Here is a 16,700-nt window from a genome sequence, read left to right as displayed (position 1 = left end):
TTTAAAAAACAAAAGATTTGTTCCCTAAAATAGATTTTAAAATTTTTGTTTGTTTTAACTCCGAACAATATATTTCGCCGTACTTTTTGTTAATATTGAATATTTACTTAGGAAAGGTTAGGGGTGGGTAGGGGGTTTAGTAGAAAGTAAATTAACTTTAAATACTATAAAAAAAAAAAATTAAATTTACAAAGTTTTGTTTATTATTTTTACTAAGTTTAAAAGCATAGATGCAAAAATAGAGACCATAAGACACTGCATTTTTATGTATAGCATAATCAAAAAATCCAGTGTTTTATTCCTAATTAATTCATAGTTTATTAAAAACTTTAATTACTTTAATGGTAAACTGAAACTCTTCATGGATTTTCATTATTTATTGAAACGTAATAAACTCTGTGCTTAGTGAAAGATACTAAAAAAAATTTCAAGGTTGCTGACAGCTTCAAGTGACATAAAAAAGTTAGTTTTCTCCGTAACGTAAATTGCTATTTTTATCAAACAAGTAAAGTTGTTTTTCTTCGGTACTAATTTATTTAGACGTCTAATAAAAGATTAAAAAAAAAATTTGTAATAACTCACAGTCGTAGCTTAACTTAGCTCAACTATAATTAAAATACCTTTAAAGGATTCCACTAAACGCTACACAATTTTTTATGCATTAATGAAAATTAATTAAGTAATTTGTGATAATTAATCACAGCCTTGGCTCAACTATAATTTATAACCTTAAGGAGTCCACTTCACTCTAAAGCATTTTATTAATATTCTTTTATAAATGGTATTTGTTTTTTGCCAAGATAATTTTCTTAAAAGTAAAAGGTAAAGGGGAATAAGAAGTCAAACGGAGAGGATGGGAATAAGGGTGGAAGAAGGTACCGCTGAAGTGTAGTGGACTTCGGGGACTTAGATGGAGTTGATGCTCCGAAATGACGGACATTGTTGAACGTTTACAATCAGTCCAAAGAAGAGTACTTGATGCCCCTCGCCCCTTAGGACAATCCTTAGTTATTAAATATACATCCTTTGCCTTTTAATAACTTTTTTAAAATCTTGAAATGTGTTAGCCTAGGTTGGTGGCTGTTTCTAAATTTAAAAGTGTTCACGATATAAAATCATGTTATGACGCAGGACAGCGAAATTTTGGTGAAAATTATGTATTATTAAATAACATTCTAGTTATATAAGCCTTTAAAAAAATCTCTCATTATAGATAAAAGAGCTTGTTGAAAAGTCATACCAGCTTCCGTCAGATATAATGTGGCATTTTATAGGGACTTTTCAGAGCAATAAAGCTAAAAGTTTGGCTGGTTGCTTATATTTCTTTTTTTATAAATTTTTTTTTTTATTTATAATTACCGTTTCCCATAAAGTTATTGATATTATCATATTTTTTAGTGCCCTTAAGTTATTAACCGTTTTCTTATAAAATAGTTTCGACCTTACTCTGTTAATTGTAGAAGCGGTGATTGTTATATTTTTATTTGTTAATTTGAACGTATGACGCTGTTATTATAAATAATAGCAATTTGTCTGTGTTATTAGGAATTTTAAACTTTTTCGTGTGGGAAACTTGTAGTAGCGTCAAACACGCCATCTCCATCGACCAAGCGCTTAGGGACAATCCAAATAGGAAGCAACCTTTAAAAGTTTTTGTTCAAGTGAATACCAGCGGGGAGAAAGGTTTTTTCCTTAGTATCCTCGCATAAACTCACTGATTTATTACAGCTTTTTAGCTAAAGGTGGTTGCGCTGTTAAAGATTGTAAGGATGTTGTGGAATATGTCCTCCGCCATTCCCACAAGCTTCAGTTTTCCGGTCTGATGACTATAGGCAGGGACTACGGTTCTACTCTGAGTGCGGACAATGAAGATTTCTTGGTACACAAGCTCTGCATACTTGCCATTGTTTCCACTAATAAATAAAATATATCAAATAAAATGAGTGTATTTTATGAAATTAAAAAACCAATTATAGTTAAAAATATAATAAATTTGAATACTATAAATTTATTTATTGTTTAAGTTATTGCTAGAACTGCGACGGGAAATCTGCACTGAACTCGGCCTTGATAGCTCTACGGTGGAGGTCTGAATTTTATTGTATATTATTCAGTAGCGCTTTTGTGCTTTACAATTTTCTTAAGCTAAGCATGGGTATGTCCTCCGACTTTGAACACGCTATAAAGCTCGGTAGCACCAACGTTCGAGTGGGCTCTCTGATCTTCGGGAGCCGCTGAGATAAGCACCTTTCCTGCGCTTTTTAATAATTGTTTATAAAAGTTTTACTTTTTGTTTTCTTAATTGGGCAAGTAAACATTTGATTATATGAAGGTATTAAATTAAGTTAGTATACTACACTACTACTTAGTTCAAAGAGGTCGGTGAGGTCTAAATTGCGGTATCAACGTACTTACAATGGGAATTAAGTTTTTTAATATTTGAATAACTGGTAGCTGCCAGGATCCCGAAAATCAACAGCGTAATTTCTAATCGACTTATTTAAGGCTCGACTTACAGCAAGCACTAGTATTTAGCGTACTCCAATTTTTCTTTAAATCATTTAATTAACAAAAATAATAGGCTGGTGTTAAAGATTTTATTCATCTCTTGATTTAGACAAAGAAATTAATTAAAAAAACAGAATTTATTTATAATAAACAATCAGCAGACAAGCAGTCACTATCTAAAACCTAAACGACACTCGCGCTCTTCAATAATAGATTTTTTGATGCCTTTCTCTTTGGGAAGAGTGATCCAGGGCTCTTCACCGCTACCAATAACAAACACGTTGGCAATCCGCGTGGCAAACTTATTACCGGCTTTGTCCTTCAGATGGACTATGTCAAACCCACCATTGTGCTTATCGCGGTGCACGATGACCCCCACACGCCCGACATTGTGGCCCAGCGTGCACATCGCAACGTTCCCCACCTCAAACTTGGCAATGTCCAAAATGGCGCTGGTGGCGATGTCTAGCTTGATGGTGTCGTTGACTTTAGCTAAAGGATCGCAGTAGCGGATTGTCCGACCGTCATGAGTCACGAGGTAGGGCACCGCTTTCGGACCCACAGCAACTTTTTTTACTTTGCACAGCTTATAAGTAGCCTCTTCTGGTGAGATACGGTGTATACCAAAGCGACCTTTCACGTCGTAGATAAGACGGAAAAACTCGCCTGTTTTTTCTATAGTAATAACATCTAACAAAGAGTGCAGAGAAGAGACGTTAGCGCGAAGTAATATGAGAAATAATTAAAAAATTGAAAAATTTGTTACCTTGAAATCCAGCAGGGAAGTTTACATCAGTTCGAACGCGCCCGTCAACTTTGACGAGCCGCTGATGTAATATGAGTTTCACTTCATTTCCAGTTAAGGCGTATTTCAGGCGGTTCCGGATGAAAATAATAAGGGGAATGCATTCGCGACTTTTATGAGGACCAGCTGAAGGTTTCGGGGCCCAAACGCCAGACAACTTGTCCAGCATCCAGTGACTGGGTGCATTTAGTCTTTTTAAATGCTTTTTAGGCCCTCGAGTCTATTAAAAATAATAAATGAGGTAGCTAAATACTTAGATACCAATAAAATATTTTTTAAAAAAACCTTGAATTAAAGTTATACAAAACTAAAAATTTTAAATTATAAGCAACTAAAATTGCTAAAAGGAAAGAAAAATATTTAGTTAACTCAGATAACGAAAAAGGTAAAATATACCAAAAATATTTAGTTTAAAAAGGATAACACAAAAGGTAAACAAGAACCATAGCGAAAGGCGTAAAGTTCCGAACATCCACAGCACATGCACGATATTTACTTTATAGTATCCGCTCCCCCTTCCAGTATCTTCTAGCGTGTTACCCTGCCCCCCATGCTGCCTCAGATTCTGTTTTAATAGTTAAAGACCTTGAAGAAGTTTCCAGGGAAAGATATGTAGCTTTCTAAGGAATCAGTACCCACTTCTCTAGAAGGATATAAAAGCTTACACTCTCAAATCCCAAAACTTGAGAAAATGTTTAATAAGCGTACTCTTACTGATGCTGGTTAATTAGCTTGAAACTTTCCTGTGTAGTATCGTAAGATAAAAATTTAATTTCAGAACCTCTAGACAATCAATTTTGATTTCTTTATACAATCCCTAAAACTTCAAAGAAGCAAACTGAGAAAATACATCAAACTAGGCTCCAAGGGCAAATTTTAAAACAGCATCATTTACAATTACTCACGGGTAATTTTACAATAAAAATGCCCTTCTTAAAGGCAGGAGAGTCCTTTAAGTATAATCCTTGAAGAAGACCAGGGAATAGCTTTGTTATCCTAAACAATTTTGTTTTGTTTTGTTTCTTGTATTTATAAAGGTTAAATACCCAATCCTTTGCATGGTGGGGAATTTCTCAAGAGTGAATGTTAATATATTTTCGACGCCCCCTTCCCGGGATAAGGGATACCTGCTTAAGCTATTACAGTTTCGAGTTATAAACCCTTTTTACAATTTTTTTAAAACTGTTATCCCTAAAACTTTACGAAAGGTAAAAAGCTTAACTAGATACACAATATATTTTATATACTTTGAAGCCTTAGGATAATATACGAAAAATGTATAGCAGCGTTGGCAACGCAGATCTAAAAATTTTTCTAAAAAGGTAAAAAACAATTAGTTTAATTTATTATATTTTCTACATGACAACATATTGTCTAACGGTTTGCACAATTATTTCGCAAAATTTTATGCTCACTTTTCCATGATAGATAGGTTGATATTGAGATAGTTATAAAATTCCTTTTTTTCTGGCAGATTCTGTATTAAGTTCAAAACAGTTTGAATTTATTGACACTTAAATTCCATAATTGATTGTAAATTTAGTGGTTACTTTTAAAAATATGAGGATTTAAATATAGTTAAGGTAATTAAATTGCTGCACAGACTGTTTATAATTCAGTTTTTAAGGCATTAAAAATTTTATAGACTATTAATCCTTATTTTCTGCAGATTTGGTACTTCCCACAGCACCAAGTTAGTAAAGTCTATATATATATTACTAGACCTAATAATTCTTCACCTGGCCCATACTCAGATTCGAACGGCCAGAGACCATCCGAATGGGTTTGAGAAGATAGCACCGATTTAACTGTACAATTAGCTAATAACTTGTGAAGCTCCATGTATCTTTAGTTGCATCAGTGGTTCTAGGTTCAAACTTGAGTGTTAGGTTAGATCATTCATTATGCTCGCCTTTGTGGCTTTTAGTGTACCTTATTGACTCGAACTAAAGGTAGGGTACTACATAACTTAGCTGTTTCACCAAACTTTTAACAGTATGAGTAGCGAATCCAGCAGCTCTTTCTAGGCAAAGCACGAAGGACCGCCTTCGAAAGGCAATGCCAGTACTCAACGCGAAGCTTTTATAACAAAGTTAAACAGTTGTGATCCGTTTGTGTGATTTTTGTTTGGTTTAAGCAACATAGTCAGCATGAGTTTCAATCAAGGCTCATTGGTGAACCAAGTTACTAACCATCCCGGTTTGCTGCATGCCACAAGGAAGATTTCATCTGCCGAAGGGCTAAGTCACCGCCGTATTTTTACCATTTTGAAAAGCATGTTTTTCAAATACCATCCGAACGAACCCCAGAGCTTTTTTTCCTAAGTACAACGAAACCCTACTGATAGAACTGAACTCCGGAAGGTACCATTAATCACGGTCTTAAGGTTTTGTAATCATTACAGTGATCCCTTTAAGCTGCATTAGCTCTAGATCAAAGTAAGCCTGTTCGATAGTAGAGGGTAACATTACCCTAGACAGGTATCTTTACTTTTTCGTTGTAATCCATCTTGGGATGGCGACCTGTTGCCTTACCCAGATCGAAAACATTGGAAAGCTTTCAGGAATGAGTGACGGTAGACCCGAATTTTATATATAGGGCCGATCTTTTTCGGCCGCTTTTACGATAACGAACCTCGAAACAGACAGAAACCTTTCCGTCCGTTAAAATGTGTACACAACTTGATGAAGAATCCCAAGGTTTGATCCAACGGTCAGAGCCAAGACAAATCACTCGATTTCCCTTGCCTTTCTTCGGTAAAGTTTAAGCCATGATCTTTAACACATTTTTAATTACAGAATTATTAAAGTTGGAAGGTATTTTTGTTCTACTAACAATGAAACTACGACGTAGTGGCTATAGGCTAAAGCGTAATACTATTTATTTAGGTTAGAACTCGTTACTGTGTAGTTCAGCGGCGTTTCAGAGGACCTTAAAAATAGCCGTAGTATATGATATTATAACACATGCTCGAAAGTTAACAGCGAAAGCATCATTGTTTAAACTTTTATAATAAATTCTTCTTTCTTAACTGGATGGTTTAACTAAAAAAAAATGCATGAAGAAGTTCGCTATTTTTTGTAATCCCCCTAACTTCATTTTGAAGGATTTATATCCCTAACAATGAAACTTTAAATTTCTTTAAATATAACTCTAAAGGACAAAAATTAATGACCTTCCTCAGTGGGTAAATGGTTAGTACTTCAGGGGTTTAGAAGGTTTTTTCATTACAATTTTTTTTAATTCTCTACTTTTCTTAAAAAATTTTTTTGAAAACACCAAGGAAAAATATTTTCTACGTGGTATCTAGATCTCTACCACATAGGAACCCTGGTTATATCGTTAACTATTATTCCATATGGTTATTACCAATACTATTATAATTAATGGTTGCATGTCGATTCATTGTTACTACATTTTATCTACCATCAATTTTTTGCAAATTTTAATAGCTGTTAGCTCTAATATTAAATGCCTGGATGTCGCTAGGTTAAAAAATTAAAGAGTAAAATAGGGTATTTTATTTAAATAATAACGCTGTTTCCATTTTTTTAAAATGCTTTGACCCCAAATGATATGAACTTATTCCATTCTGCCTTTTTGGTTCTACTTTCCTTATTAGTTCTGTACAAAAAGCTGTAAAGCTAGCACTTAGCGTATACGCTGGTCGTCGCTAATTAATAAATATTTCATAAAAGTTCACAGAAGGATTCTTAGAGTGAACACATTTTATTTTCTTGTGAAATAGTACTTGACCTTCTTTATCCGCTACAATTTTTTCTGGATCTGCACGTTAAGGGTATATGTGGTTTATAACTATAATAATCTAATCAAAAATGAAATACGATGTTATACAGTAACTTGTATATTAACATTAATTATTGCAGGTGCAGTAATGGTAATAAGTAAGAAGCATCAGTCACTTCATCATATGTAACCAGCCCAAATTCTAGTTATCGTAAGGTTTATTGTTGAAAGTGTAATTAAAAAGTTGCTGTGAAACGGTTTTAGCCGTGCACCATTGTAATGGGAAAGGTCAACTTTTTTGCCTGGAGGATGCTGCCTCTTTCAAATTTATAATGATTTTATGAGATATAGTTTCTTTAGAAAGCCCTTTAATCCATTGTTAAAATTAAATTTTGCAACAGGTGCTTAAAAACTCATTAATGACAATACAATTGTTGCAGGGAGACCTTTTATTTCGGGTCGTCCGATAGGTTGACGATACACTGATTTTAATACATTCTCTAAGTCGCCCGTTACAAATTCTGGCAGATGCTGCCCTGCTCAACCCACTTCCTAAGTACATGAATCTTTTTTTCGCTCAAAAGCCTAATTTTACTTCGTGGCTAGGTCGGACAGGTGACCAGGTTTATATTTACTACTACACGATATATGCAACCTTTCTACAGGCCACACACCGCCTGCCTGGGTTTACGGCCTCGTTGATTATAGAGTATTACCGAATGTAATATGTGCTGTTTTTTGTGTTAATGATGTTTGGCACCGCTACCATGTTATAAAACCCGCTAATAACAGTTTTCAAATGCAGTTTTACCGACCTTAATGTAAAGGTAGTTATGCCGCCTTCTAACAGGCCATTTAATTATTATAAGATATCTTGCTCCGCCAAAAACTGGTCTCCAATTATAAAGGGGAAAGAAAGCAATTATTATGTTAGGGGGCCCCATTAATTATGACACAAAGGCGCAAAGTTGCCAATAATTAAGAAAAGGAGGGGGAGGTTATATAACCGGCCAAACCCGTGTACATCGAAGGGCAGGCCTTTTTGCTGGAGGCTACCCTGGCGACACTTTCATGTAAGAATGAGCTCCGACCAGGGCTTGGCAAGTGCGCATAACTCTAGTTTTCACGCGGAAGGTTTAAAGTGAAAAAAACGATAATATAATATAGTATTGTGTTTTTGCCACCTTGCTTTAATATAATTTTTCTAAAAGCAAGTACTATAAACTTTTATTAAAACTATATTTTTGCAATTATAAAAGCACATTAAATAATAGTTGCTAGGTATATTTATTGATGTTTATTCGTATTTATCTGGTTACAACTACTCTACTGAGGTTAATTTATTCTTTTTCCTATCTAAATTCAGGTTTTTATCAACAAAAGTTTACTGAGCTCTTTTCTCAATATAGACTTCAAGAAAAAAAAATTAAAGAGTTAGAAAATCTTGTAAAAGAAATAGAGAAGGATCATGAGCGAGAACTTCAATCCTTAGTTAATCAATTTAAAAATAAACCTAATTATTTTGGCACATCCAATAGTACTAATTATCAAGCTGAGACAACTATTCAGCCTACTTGCTCTATAAACTTACAGGAAGGAGATTTTAATTGTCAGAGTACTCGAAATAATTCTGTGGCCTGCATAAAAGGGCTTGAAGAAGAATGTTCTTTGTCACAGGAATCTCAAAGCCTTCAAAACGAAATTAAGGCCTTACGGGAAACAATAAAAAAAAAGGATACACAATTTAACACCTTAAAAACCCATTTTATTGAGTCTGAAAATGAGTATGACAGTGTGTTACTGGTATTCCTATATCTGTTTTCTTTTATTAAGTATAATTACCTGTTTTTAAAAGAACTACCAAAAGACAATCCACGAATTAAAAATTAAATTAACTTCACTTGAACAAGAGTTGCAAAGAAACGAAAAAGACTTCAAGTTAAAAGTACTTGAGGTGCCCCTATACAAACTTCTTCTTTTATTTTACCCGAAAAAAGTATGTGTAGAGAGAGCAAATGGTACACTCTCTAGAAAAAGAAGCAGTCAGGCGAGAAAGTGAGTATCAATTCCTTAAAAGAGAATTGGAGACCCTCCAGCGTGAGTATCAATCTCAAAGCGAAGCTCTTGGAAACTTGCAGCTGGTTTTGCAGGCTCTTCAGAAAGGTTATGCTCTTATAAATAAGCGAAAAAGGGAAATGAATATGTGTTAGAACAAGAGGAAGTTGTGGCCATCGCAGTTATGACTTCAGAGAAGGAAAATTCCTTTTTAAAAAATGAGATTATACAGCTAAAAAAAGAAAATTTTGAATTAGAGGTGTTGTCACAAGTTTATCTTACGTTGTAAAGTGACCATGTTTATATTTGCTGCACAGGAAAAGCTTAGCAGTGTAAAATTGAAAGAAAACCGTGTTGATCGAGCACTTATAGAAGAATCTGTCCATCTTGAAACTATACGACTGTTAAAAGAAAAATGTGAGTTTCCAGTTCTAAAACAAAATTTTATTTTATTTATATTTGTTTAATGAAGGATTTGATTATAACTAGTAAAGTTTCTTACTTTCGAGCTTATGAAGGCCCACGGCTACGGTGAAATGGTTTCAATGCCTGAAAATAGTTCTATAGAAAAGTATTGCTCTTATGGCTTTTATATACTTAGTTAATGTTTATTAAACTTTTCAGAGTTTTATTGAAAAATATGCTTCTGACTTATTTGACTTCTTCAAAGAAACGTGAAACTTTAGAGTTGCTGTCCAAGTTGTTAGAATTTGACGAAGAAGACCGAAGAAAAGTCTTTACTTTTTTAATATTTTGTACTTAGAGGAATATTCTTTAGAACTCGTTTAACTCTGAGAAGTGTAGACTCGCTTTTTGGTTAGATTTTATATATTTGGTACTGCGTTTGATTAGGTTGGTTTATGCGTTGGTGGAGGTGAGTCTGCGGAGTCCCGTTCCTATGGGCCCCCACTTTGTTCTAAAGCCTTCAATTCTCGTAACCTGCAAGCCACTACCAGGAGAGAGGCAAGGAAGTACTGCACTTTTTACTAGTTGAATTGAAATTAAGCCACACCTGCGTAGGGATTATTCGACGCTTTCATAGACTTTCTTTTGGAAACTGGAAACAGAGGCAGATAGAATATTCGTCTTATAGGGCTTTAAAAAAAAACAGTGCGCTGGAGTGTAGTTCCTGCGCCTTCGTATAAACTAAAATAAGCGGCTGAGAGGTTCTTAATTCTTTCTAGTCAGTTGTTTTTTTAAGATTCTCAACTTCTACCTTAATTTCTATGTGGAATAGTGTTACCTTGAAACTTTTTGCGCTTTTTTCTTTTAGTTCTAGAGTTTGAGAATTGCTCTCAACTATCAGTTCCTTAGATTTACACTGATTATCTAACTCATTAACTATTGCAAAATTTAGGAACCGCCTCTTTATGTAGTGTATACTAGTAAATTATACTGTGCCTAACACGAAGGTATAGGACTCCTGACTATACTAATATTAGAATAAAAGAAGCCGAACGAGAATTTAGATAGTAAGAAGTATCATTAAGTCAGTACCAAAGCATACTATCTAGTGCTTGAGTAATTGCTGCCAAGCCAGCTAATAGTATTCATATCTAGCCTTTGCCTTGGATCAATCCTGGCAATTCGCTGGCGTTCCTTATCTTTTTGTTTCTGAGACCACGGCTTACAAGAGTTTTCGTAAATAAAAAAAGTCTCACTAAATAGTATTAAATGAAAGAAACTCGTATTAAGTTATGAGGAGGGCCGCTAATTATATTTAACAAGTTTTTAAAAAGTGTACTAAGAGCCACCTATTATTTTATTGACAAGTCGATAGTGAATAAGAAAATCTGTGCTATCGTAATTACTTTTTTTTTTTGTTTTTTTTCTTTGGAGCAGGCACCATGCGCAAATATGCTAACATGTATAAAAAATAATATTAATTATAAAAAAGTAAATAAAATTCTGAGAAGCTAAACTGAGCAAATACATAATATTAGTAAAACATATTTAGTTAAGTAGAACTTCTATATAAAAAGGTAAAAAAATAGTCAATTTGAAATATATAGCAAGTAATAAGCAAATAAAGAGCTTCAGTTGCATACAATACCGCCAAAACAAAAATTTAAATTCGTTAACTACAAAGCTATTTTTATATTTTTTAGGAAATAAAAAGGTACTTAGTTCGATTAAAGTAAGCGAGTTCAACCAGAAGTACGACACTGCCGCTTTATAAAAGTGCGTTAAAGGTTAGGTTAACAAAAACATAGTGGTTAGCTGTAAAAAAAATTTAAAAATTGCAAAAATAAACTTTCTTTATATTATGTCCCATCATGTCCTCCTAGCAACAACATCTAAATACTTTTTTAAAAAACATAAACAACTTAATTGTTCAACTTTAAGAGTAAAAGTCTTAAAAAAACTACTTTATAAACTCGTAAATTCGAAGTGGATCAAACAATTTAGCTCACCTCCTTAACAAGTTTATGAAGACGATTTTTAAAACTTCTACAAACAAAACCAATACTTTTAGTAAAGAACATTCAGTTATAATTAAACAATTTAACTAGACATTAAATTAACTTGTTAAACAAAGTTATTGCTACTGTTTTAAATCTGAACTCTAGCCTTACTACAGGGCGCCTGCTTCGGGCAAATTATAAACGTGTGCACAACAAAAAAGAGTTAAAATAATATCTTTAAAGTCAAACTTTTTAAAACTACCGCTTAATAATTCTACTTTACCACGACAATAAAGTTACAAAAAATATTGAAAATTCCCATTCTTGTAGAATAGCAGTTTTTAGATCTCTGCGCTGCTCAATGGGGACCCGTCATAGATGTGAGGAGGCTAAAACAATGGTGCTACCACTTAAGCGACCAAATTTTACTAATTGTGTCACTCCAATTCCGTTTCGCACCAAGAGTTAATAAACGAAATTTCGCAAGCACAAGCACGTACTAAATTTATTAATTACTACACAGTAAAAATTGTAACAAAGATATTTTTTGGGTAAATATGTTTACGAAGCAGTAACAGTTATAATAAAGCAATTATGAACTTTACACCTTTTCCCAAAATAATATCGAAATCGAAAAGTAAAACTTAAATTGTAGCAAACTTAAAAACACATGCCTTTGCCCTTCTGAACTTTTTTCGATTGTGGGGGGGCCTTCAATTCGGTTGAACCATTTAAACTTTTTTCTTTCCTACTACTATTATTATCCGATGGCTTTTTGGCGCGCAGTCTACTAATATCCCTGCCCACGAGACAATAGAGATCCCGACGTCTGATCACGTGCTTATGAAGTAGCGTCCCATTTTCATTTTTAAGCTGCACGCGGACTCTTCCGAAGTTGTCCCAGTCACGCGGGTGCCTGTAATTAAAAATTTTTAAAAAAAAATTTATTATATGAAAATTCAAACTTCTGTAAAAAAAATTATTGCATTTTAAAAATATATACTTAAGAAAATAAATTTACGCGAAATGGTAAAGTGAATATGTTTTATAAAATAAATTCACGTGAAAAGGTAAAAGAACTTCGGTAAGTTGCCTGCAATAACACTTTTTTCTATTACGTTAAGGTATAACGGAAAAAATGATAACTAAATTAAAAAAAATATTTTCATTTCTTCAAAATATAAATGTTGCTAAAAAAAAAAACTTTTAACTTTTTATTTATTATTCAGTAAAAACTAAGTTAGTAAATTAAAAAAAAATTGTTAAAAAGCAAAGGTTTTAAAAGAAAATATATAAAAAAGTAATTTTCTTATGAAAAAAAGAAATCCATTTGAAAATTTCCTAACAATAATAAATATGAATTTAATACAAAAGTTACTTTAAAAAAAACATAAAAACTATAATTTTTAAAAAAATAAAATTTTAAAATAATTAAATACGTTGACAAGTTATACATAAAAAGTAAACTTTTATTAAAAAATATATCAAAGGAATAACCAAACTATATTAAATTTAATAAATAATACAAGCACAAGCGTAGGAAACAGGATGGCTTGCGAGATAAACATAGTTACTATGTAACCTTTTGTTAGGCTCCAGGGCACAAGCAAACTGATGTTTTTGAAGTACATCATATATTTCCTGAACAGTCGGATTTTCACAACAATTGATCTTCGAAACTTTCCTCCCTAAAAATTAGACAAAGTTAAATTCTCTGAAATTACCAGGTGCAAACTGCATAAAGTATAAGATGTAATAAATATTTAAAAATTTTGTTATAAGAAATTGAGTTTAGAAGGAAAAGTTGAAATATTTTCTTAGTTTTAAAGAAATCAACTTAAAATTTGATAAGATCGCCAAATTAAATAATCATAACCTTATTAAAGCTGATAAACTAAAAGAATTCTACAAAAAGAAAAAGAAGCCAGCAGTAGAAATATAATATAATATTGCCAAGTAATAATTAAGTCTTTAAAAAACGGTTTCCGCTTAAATAAAATTAAAAAATAAGCAAAAGATATCAGTACAACTAATTATGTCAAAATATCTAAGCAACTAAGAAACATAAAATAATAACATACTCTAGCTTCCAGATCTTAAAATAACAATTCTTTAGATTTGGAAATTAACTATAAATCTTAGCTATGCGAAAAAAGAAAGTCTGCTTAAGATCTTTAATAAAGTTCTTTAGATAATTATTAATGAGTATAACAAAATAACAAAAATACTGTTTTTAAATTTTTCGATAAGTAGCTAACCATCACGGAATGTTTTTTTATTGTTAATATAAGTAGGATAAAAAACGACCCAATTTTCTTGCGCGCTGTAATCTAAAAAAATTAGTTTATTAAATAATAAAAGGCAAGACTCTAAGTAATAGTAGGAGAATAATCAAATACAGGCAATATACCCTTTGCGGAAATTACCATTTCAGTGTGTTAGTTATAACAAAATTAAAAACGTATTAATTCAGTAGTTTGAACCAAAGACCAATCCACGTAACCAAGAAAACCTCGGACCAAACTTTCACCAAAGTTTAAGCTAAATGGTGAGCGTTGTTACTTTAACTACCATCATTCCATTAAGTGCTAAAGTGATACTTAAAAAATGTTAGAGTACATATTATTAACTTTAATAGTAAAATCATGCAATCTTAGCTATTACTTTCAAAAGTTTTAAATAATTATATAACCTCAATAAATACGTTTTGCTTGGATTCCCTTAATCCCTTAAATATGCTTTGTGAGCTACGAGTATAACATAGTAGCTAAATTAATTCCTCACTTTTCTATGAAAAGTCAACAAGCAGGGCTTCTAAAGTGGATTACACTAGATACCTTTAATAATATATCACCTGTTTAACTTTTTTTATATTTTATTAAAAAGTTCTCTATCTTTATTTATTCACAAATGAGTTTGCTGCAATGAAACCAAAAGAATTTTTGTTTATTAACTAACTTTAACTACAAAACCTTGGTAAAGACAGATGTCCAAATTTCATCATAACTAAATATTCTAGGAAGATCAAATTACTGTTAAAGTAAAACTTCCATAACTTTTTAACTTAATAATGACGTGAGGTTCAACTCGGATCTGAAAAGTTATTTATGAATAGTTTAACTAACTAAATTATGACCTATATATTTTTTTCAGTTCACATATGGACTGTTCAATTTGAGAAATGCCAAAAAACAAATAAGCTGCTATTAAACTTCAGCTCTTACTAAGTTTAGTGTTTCCAACCTTCTCATGCCTACGAATAACATGAAAATTTTAAAAAGATGAAGTTTAATACCGTCGCTAACACTCATTTACAAATTCAAGCATCCGCGCAGAATATATGAATTCTGTGTCTTTTTTTAAGTTTATTCTTTTGGCAACACTTTGATTTATAAACTAAAAACACCTTAAAAGGATATAATGTGCACCTTTGAATGTTACTAGCTTTAAAGGGCATAGCGAGGTAATCAAAAGATCAAGAGCAATTTGACGTTACGCTAATATAATGCTAATGCTCATGCACTCTATTATTAACAACCATTCACAAAGGAGCTTGTTTATGCCAGGTGAGAAACTTGCTATAAACTCATTTTGCATGGCAATGTAAGTCCTCGTCCCTGCCAAATTAGGTAATTATTATATTTATGAGAAAAATCCCACTTTGTTTTGTTCTTGAGTGTTCATTTTTTTGGTTATCATTTTGTTCTTATAATTAAGTTTGCTAGTAATCGTTCTAGTCATGTTTTCTGTTTATTTGTTATTTTAAGTTGAGTTTTCCTTTTTTATAATTATTATTAAGTACTGAGTTTTATTACACTTAATTCAGTTAGTTTTGCGTTTTTTATCTTCTTAGAACGTTACAATCTTTACTTGGCTTATAACAGTGATGCTTCAAGGTTTTTGCATAATAGATAATAGTGCGGATAATGATCAAGTTTCTTTTAATATGATAACAACCGTGACTTCTTTTCAATCTCACCTCAGGTCTTTACAGACAGCTAAATAGCAGGAAAAAAGTAGGCGGTTGTAGTAGATCGAGGACGCATCCGAGGTCAAAAGCTTTAATAATTATTGCTGATGGTTTTGGTTTTTTTTAGCATTCAAAGGCATGCTTTCATATGTGTTTAGGGTAAAGTTAAATTTTCCGCTTATCGAATATAGAGCTTTAAGCTTAGTATTAATGGGTAGTGTCAACTTTTTATTTTACTTAAAAACATACTTAATCTGTAGTCAAAGGCTCTAAATGGTTGTGGATATTCTAAACTAAAAATTATTGTAGTGATTGACAGATTATTTAATTTTTAGTTAAACTGGTTAAGAAGTATTTATTATCACAAGAATTAAGTAGTGTAGTACTTCTGCTTATGACTTCGCCTCTGAGGAAATAAGCTTTTCTTTTTTAAATATGAAATTTTTAATGCGAGTAATTAACTATTGGTTTTCTAAGAACACTGCCATACAAATTTAAAGTAGGGCTTGGAACTTCTTACATCTATTTTTAATTTATATGCTTAAAATAAACGTTTTTTTGGAATAGTAAGAATTTAGTTTAGTTAATATGTTTACCCTTCTTTAGACTGTTACTTTGTAACACATTATTAAAAAATAGCCCAGTTTGTGGTTTCAGATGAGCTAATTGTGAAAAAAACGTGATAAGTCGGAAGGCAATTAATTATATTACAATACTAACTTTTAATAAATCCTCCAATATTTAATGTTTGCCTCGAGCGATAATTTTGGATTAAAATTTTCCGCCACACTATTGATGTTTGCTCTGCTTCGTCATGTCCTTACGTTAATTAGTGTATGATCTCCGATATATTTTTAAATCAATGAACTTAGAAAATATTTTAATAAATACAGCTGTCCTGTCTTTTTTTTTTCGTGTAAATAATTATTCTGGCATGTGCAATTATTTATTATAAAGCTGTAGGAGGCTTAAAAAGAATTTGCTAACGAAAATAACCTTAATGTTTTCTCTAAATTAGTTTCTGAATTTGTTTATCAGGCCACCTGCATTCCAAAAAAGAAATTTAAAAGATAATTCAATTTTTATAATGACGTCGATGTCTTAAAAATAAATAATTTTTCTGTCGTCAAAATATAATTTGTGGTCATCAAAGTAGATTGTGTCTAAGTTGATGCCTTGCTCATGAGGTGCAATCGGTTTCATCCTTATT

The 16,700-nt window shown here is 32.1% G+C and overlaps 4 protein-coding genes across 7 annotated transcripts; 2 read left to right on the top strand and 2 right to left on the bottom strand.

Annotated features, from left to right (window-relative positions):
• Positions 1–920: 920 nt before the first annotated feature.
• Positions 921–2,238, top strand: LOC135121196 (pyridoxal phosphate homeostasis protein-like). Its single transcript, XM_064045508.1, has 7 exons — positions 921–1,007; positions 1,068–1,157; positions 1,214–1,310; positions 1,546–1,683; positions 1,737–1,879; positions 2,025–2,087; positions 2,146–2,238. Exons 1-7 carry the CDS (start codon positions 930–932, stop codon positions 2,236–2,238), a joined length of 702 nt encoding a protein of 233 aa, XP_063901578.1. The 5' UTR covers positions 921–929.
• A 429-nt stretch (positions 2,239–2,667) lies between these two features.
• On the bottom strand, positions 2,668–3,783 carry LOC135121191 (small ribosomal subunit protein eS4-like). Its single transcript, XM_064045501.1, has 3 exons — positions 3,757–3,783; positions 3,275–3,533; positions 2,668–3,198 (listed from the first exon to the last, which is right to left on the bottom strand). The coding sequence occupies exons 1-3, from the start codon at positions 3,757–3,759 to the stop codon at positions 2,681–2,683; spliced, it is 780 nt and encodes a 259-aa protein (XP_063901571.1). The 5' UTR covers positions 3,760–3,783; the 3' UTR covers positions 2,668–2,680.
• A 4,333-nt stretch (positions 3,784–8,116) lies between these two features.
• On the top strand, positions 8,117–10,278 carry LOC135121189 (tropomyosin-like). Of its 4 annotated transcripts, none has more exons than XM_064045496.1 (10): positions 8,117–8,194; positions 8,427–8,863; positions 8,916–9,014; positions 9,067–9,223; positions 9,271–9,374; positions 9,433–9,532; positions 9,605–9,686; positions 9,740–9,848; positions 9,968–10,078; positions 10,136–10,278. In XM_064045496.1, exons 1-10 carry the CDS (start codon positions 8,140–8,142, stop codon positions 10,190–10,192), a joined length of 1,311 nt encoding a protein of 436 aa, XP_063901566.1. In that variant the 5' UTR covers positions 8,117–8,139; the 3' UTR covers positions 10,193–10,278. The 4 variants fall into 4 exon arrangements, 3 of the variants coding, with proteins under 3 accessions (XP_063901566.1, XP_063901567.1, XP_063901569.1); XM_064045497.1 differs by having other exon boundaries at positions 9,968–10,086; XR_010278883.1 differs by lacking the exon at positions 10,136–10,278 and having other exon boundaries at positions 9,740–9,931; positions 9,990–10,073.
• Positions 10,279–12,176: 1,898 nt separating this feature from the next.
• LOC135121182 (probable signal recognition particle 19 kDa protein) lies at positions 12,177–14,008 on the bottom strand. Its single transcript, XM_064045492.1, has 4 exons — positions 13,931–14,008; positions 13,779–13,850; positions 13,103–13,208; positions 12,177–12,436 (listed from the first exon to the last, which is right to left on the bottom strand). The coding sequence occupies exons 1-4, from the start codon at positions 13,947–13,949 to the stop codon at positions 12,181–12,183; spliced, it is 453 nt and encodes a 150-aa protein (XP_063901562.1). The 5' UTR covers positions 13,950–14,008; the 3' UTR covers positions 12,177–12,180.
• Between the last annotated feature and the right edge of the window lie 2,692 nt (positions 14,009–16,700).

The sequence above is a fragment of the Zophobas morio genome, unplaced genomic scaffold (genome assembly GCF_036711695.1).
Source record: "Zophobas morio isolate AGI-343-1 ecotype UQ-CSIRO unplaced genomic scaffold, CSIRO_AGI_Zmor_V1 ptg000520l, whole genome shotgun sequence".
NCBI classification, from domain to species: Eukaryota; Metazoa; Arthropoda; class Insecta; order Coleoptera; family Tenebrionidae; genus Zophobas; species Zophobas morio.
The sequence above is the reverse complement of the archived record's forward strand: the minus strand, read 5'-3'. Positions and strand labels throughout refer to the sequence as shown.

What these genes read in the sequence shown, in the direction of transcription:
- LOC135121191 (XM_064045501.1), bottom strand. An exon ending in CTTCCCTGCTGGATTTCAAG is followed by an intron (nt 3,199 to 3,274) that starts GTAACAAATTTT and finishes ACTCTTTGTTAG; the next exon opens with ATGTTATTACTATAGAAAAA.
- LOC135121182 (XM_064045492.1), bottom strand. An exon ending in TAAAAAAACATTCCGTGATG is followed by an intron (nt 13,209 to 13,778) that starts GTTAGCTACTTA and finishes TCTAATTTTTAG; the next exon opens with GGAGGAAAGTTTCGAAGATC. An exon ending in GCCCTGGAGCCTAACAAAAG is followed by an intron (nt 12,437 to 13,102) that starts GTTACATAGTAA and finishes TTTTAATTACAG; the next exon opens with GCACCCGCGTGACTGGGACA.
- LOC135121189 (XM_064045496.1), top strand. Translation starts at nt 8,140, where the DNA reads ATGAGCTCCGACCAGGGCTTGGCAAGTGCGCATAACTCTAGTTTTCAC. An exon ending in AGTATGACAGTGTGTTACTG is followed by an intron (nt 8,864 to 8,915) that starts GTATTCCTATAT and finishes TGTTTTTAAAAG; the next exon opens with AACTACCAAAAGACAATCCA. An exon ending in ACGAAGAAGACCGAAGAAAA is followed by an intron (nt 9,849 to 9,967) that starts GTCTTTACTTTT and finishes GCGTTTGATTAG; the next exon opens with GTTGGTTTATGCGTTGGTGG.
- LOC135121196 (XM_064045508.1), top strand. Translation starts at nt 930, where the DNA reads ATGACGGACATTGTTGAACGTTTACAATCAGTCCAAAGAAGAGTACTT. An exon ending in TAAAGCTAAAAGTTTGGCTG is followed by an intron (nt 1,311 to 1,545) that starts GTTGCTTATATT and finishes CTGTGTTATTAG; the next exon opens with GAATTTTAAACTTTTTCGTG. An exon ending in CGGACAATGAAGATTTCTTG is followed by an intron (nt 1,880 to 2,024) that starts GTACACAAGCTC and finishes TTATTGTTTAAG; the next exon opens with TTATTGCTAGAACTGCGACG.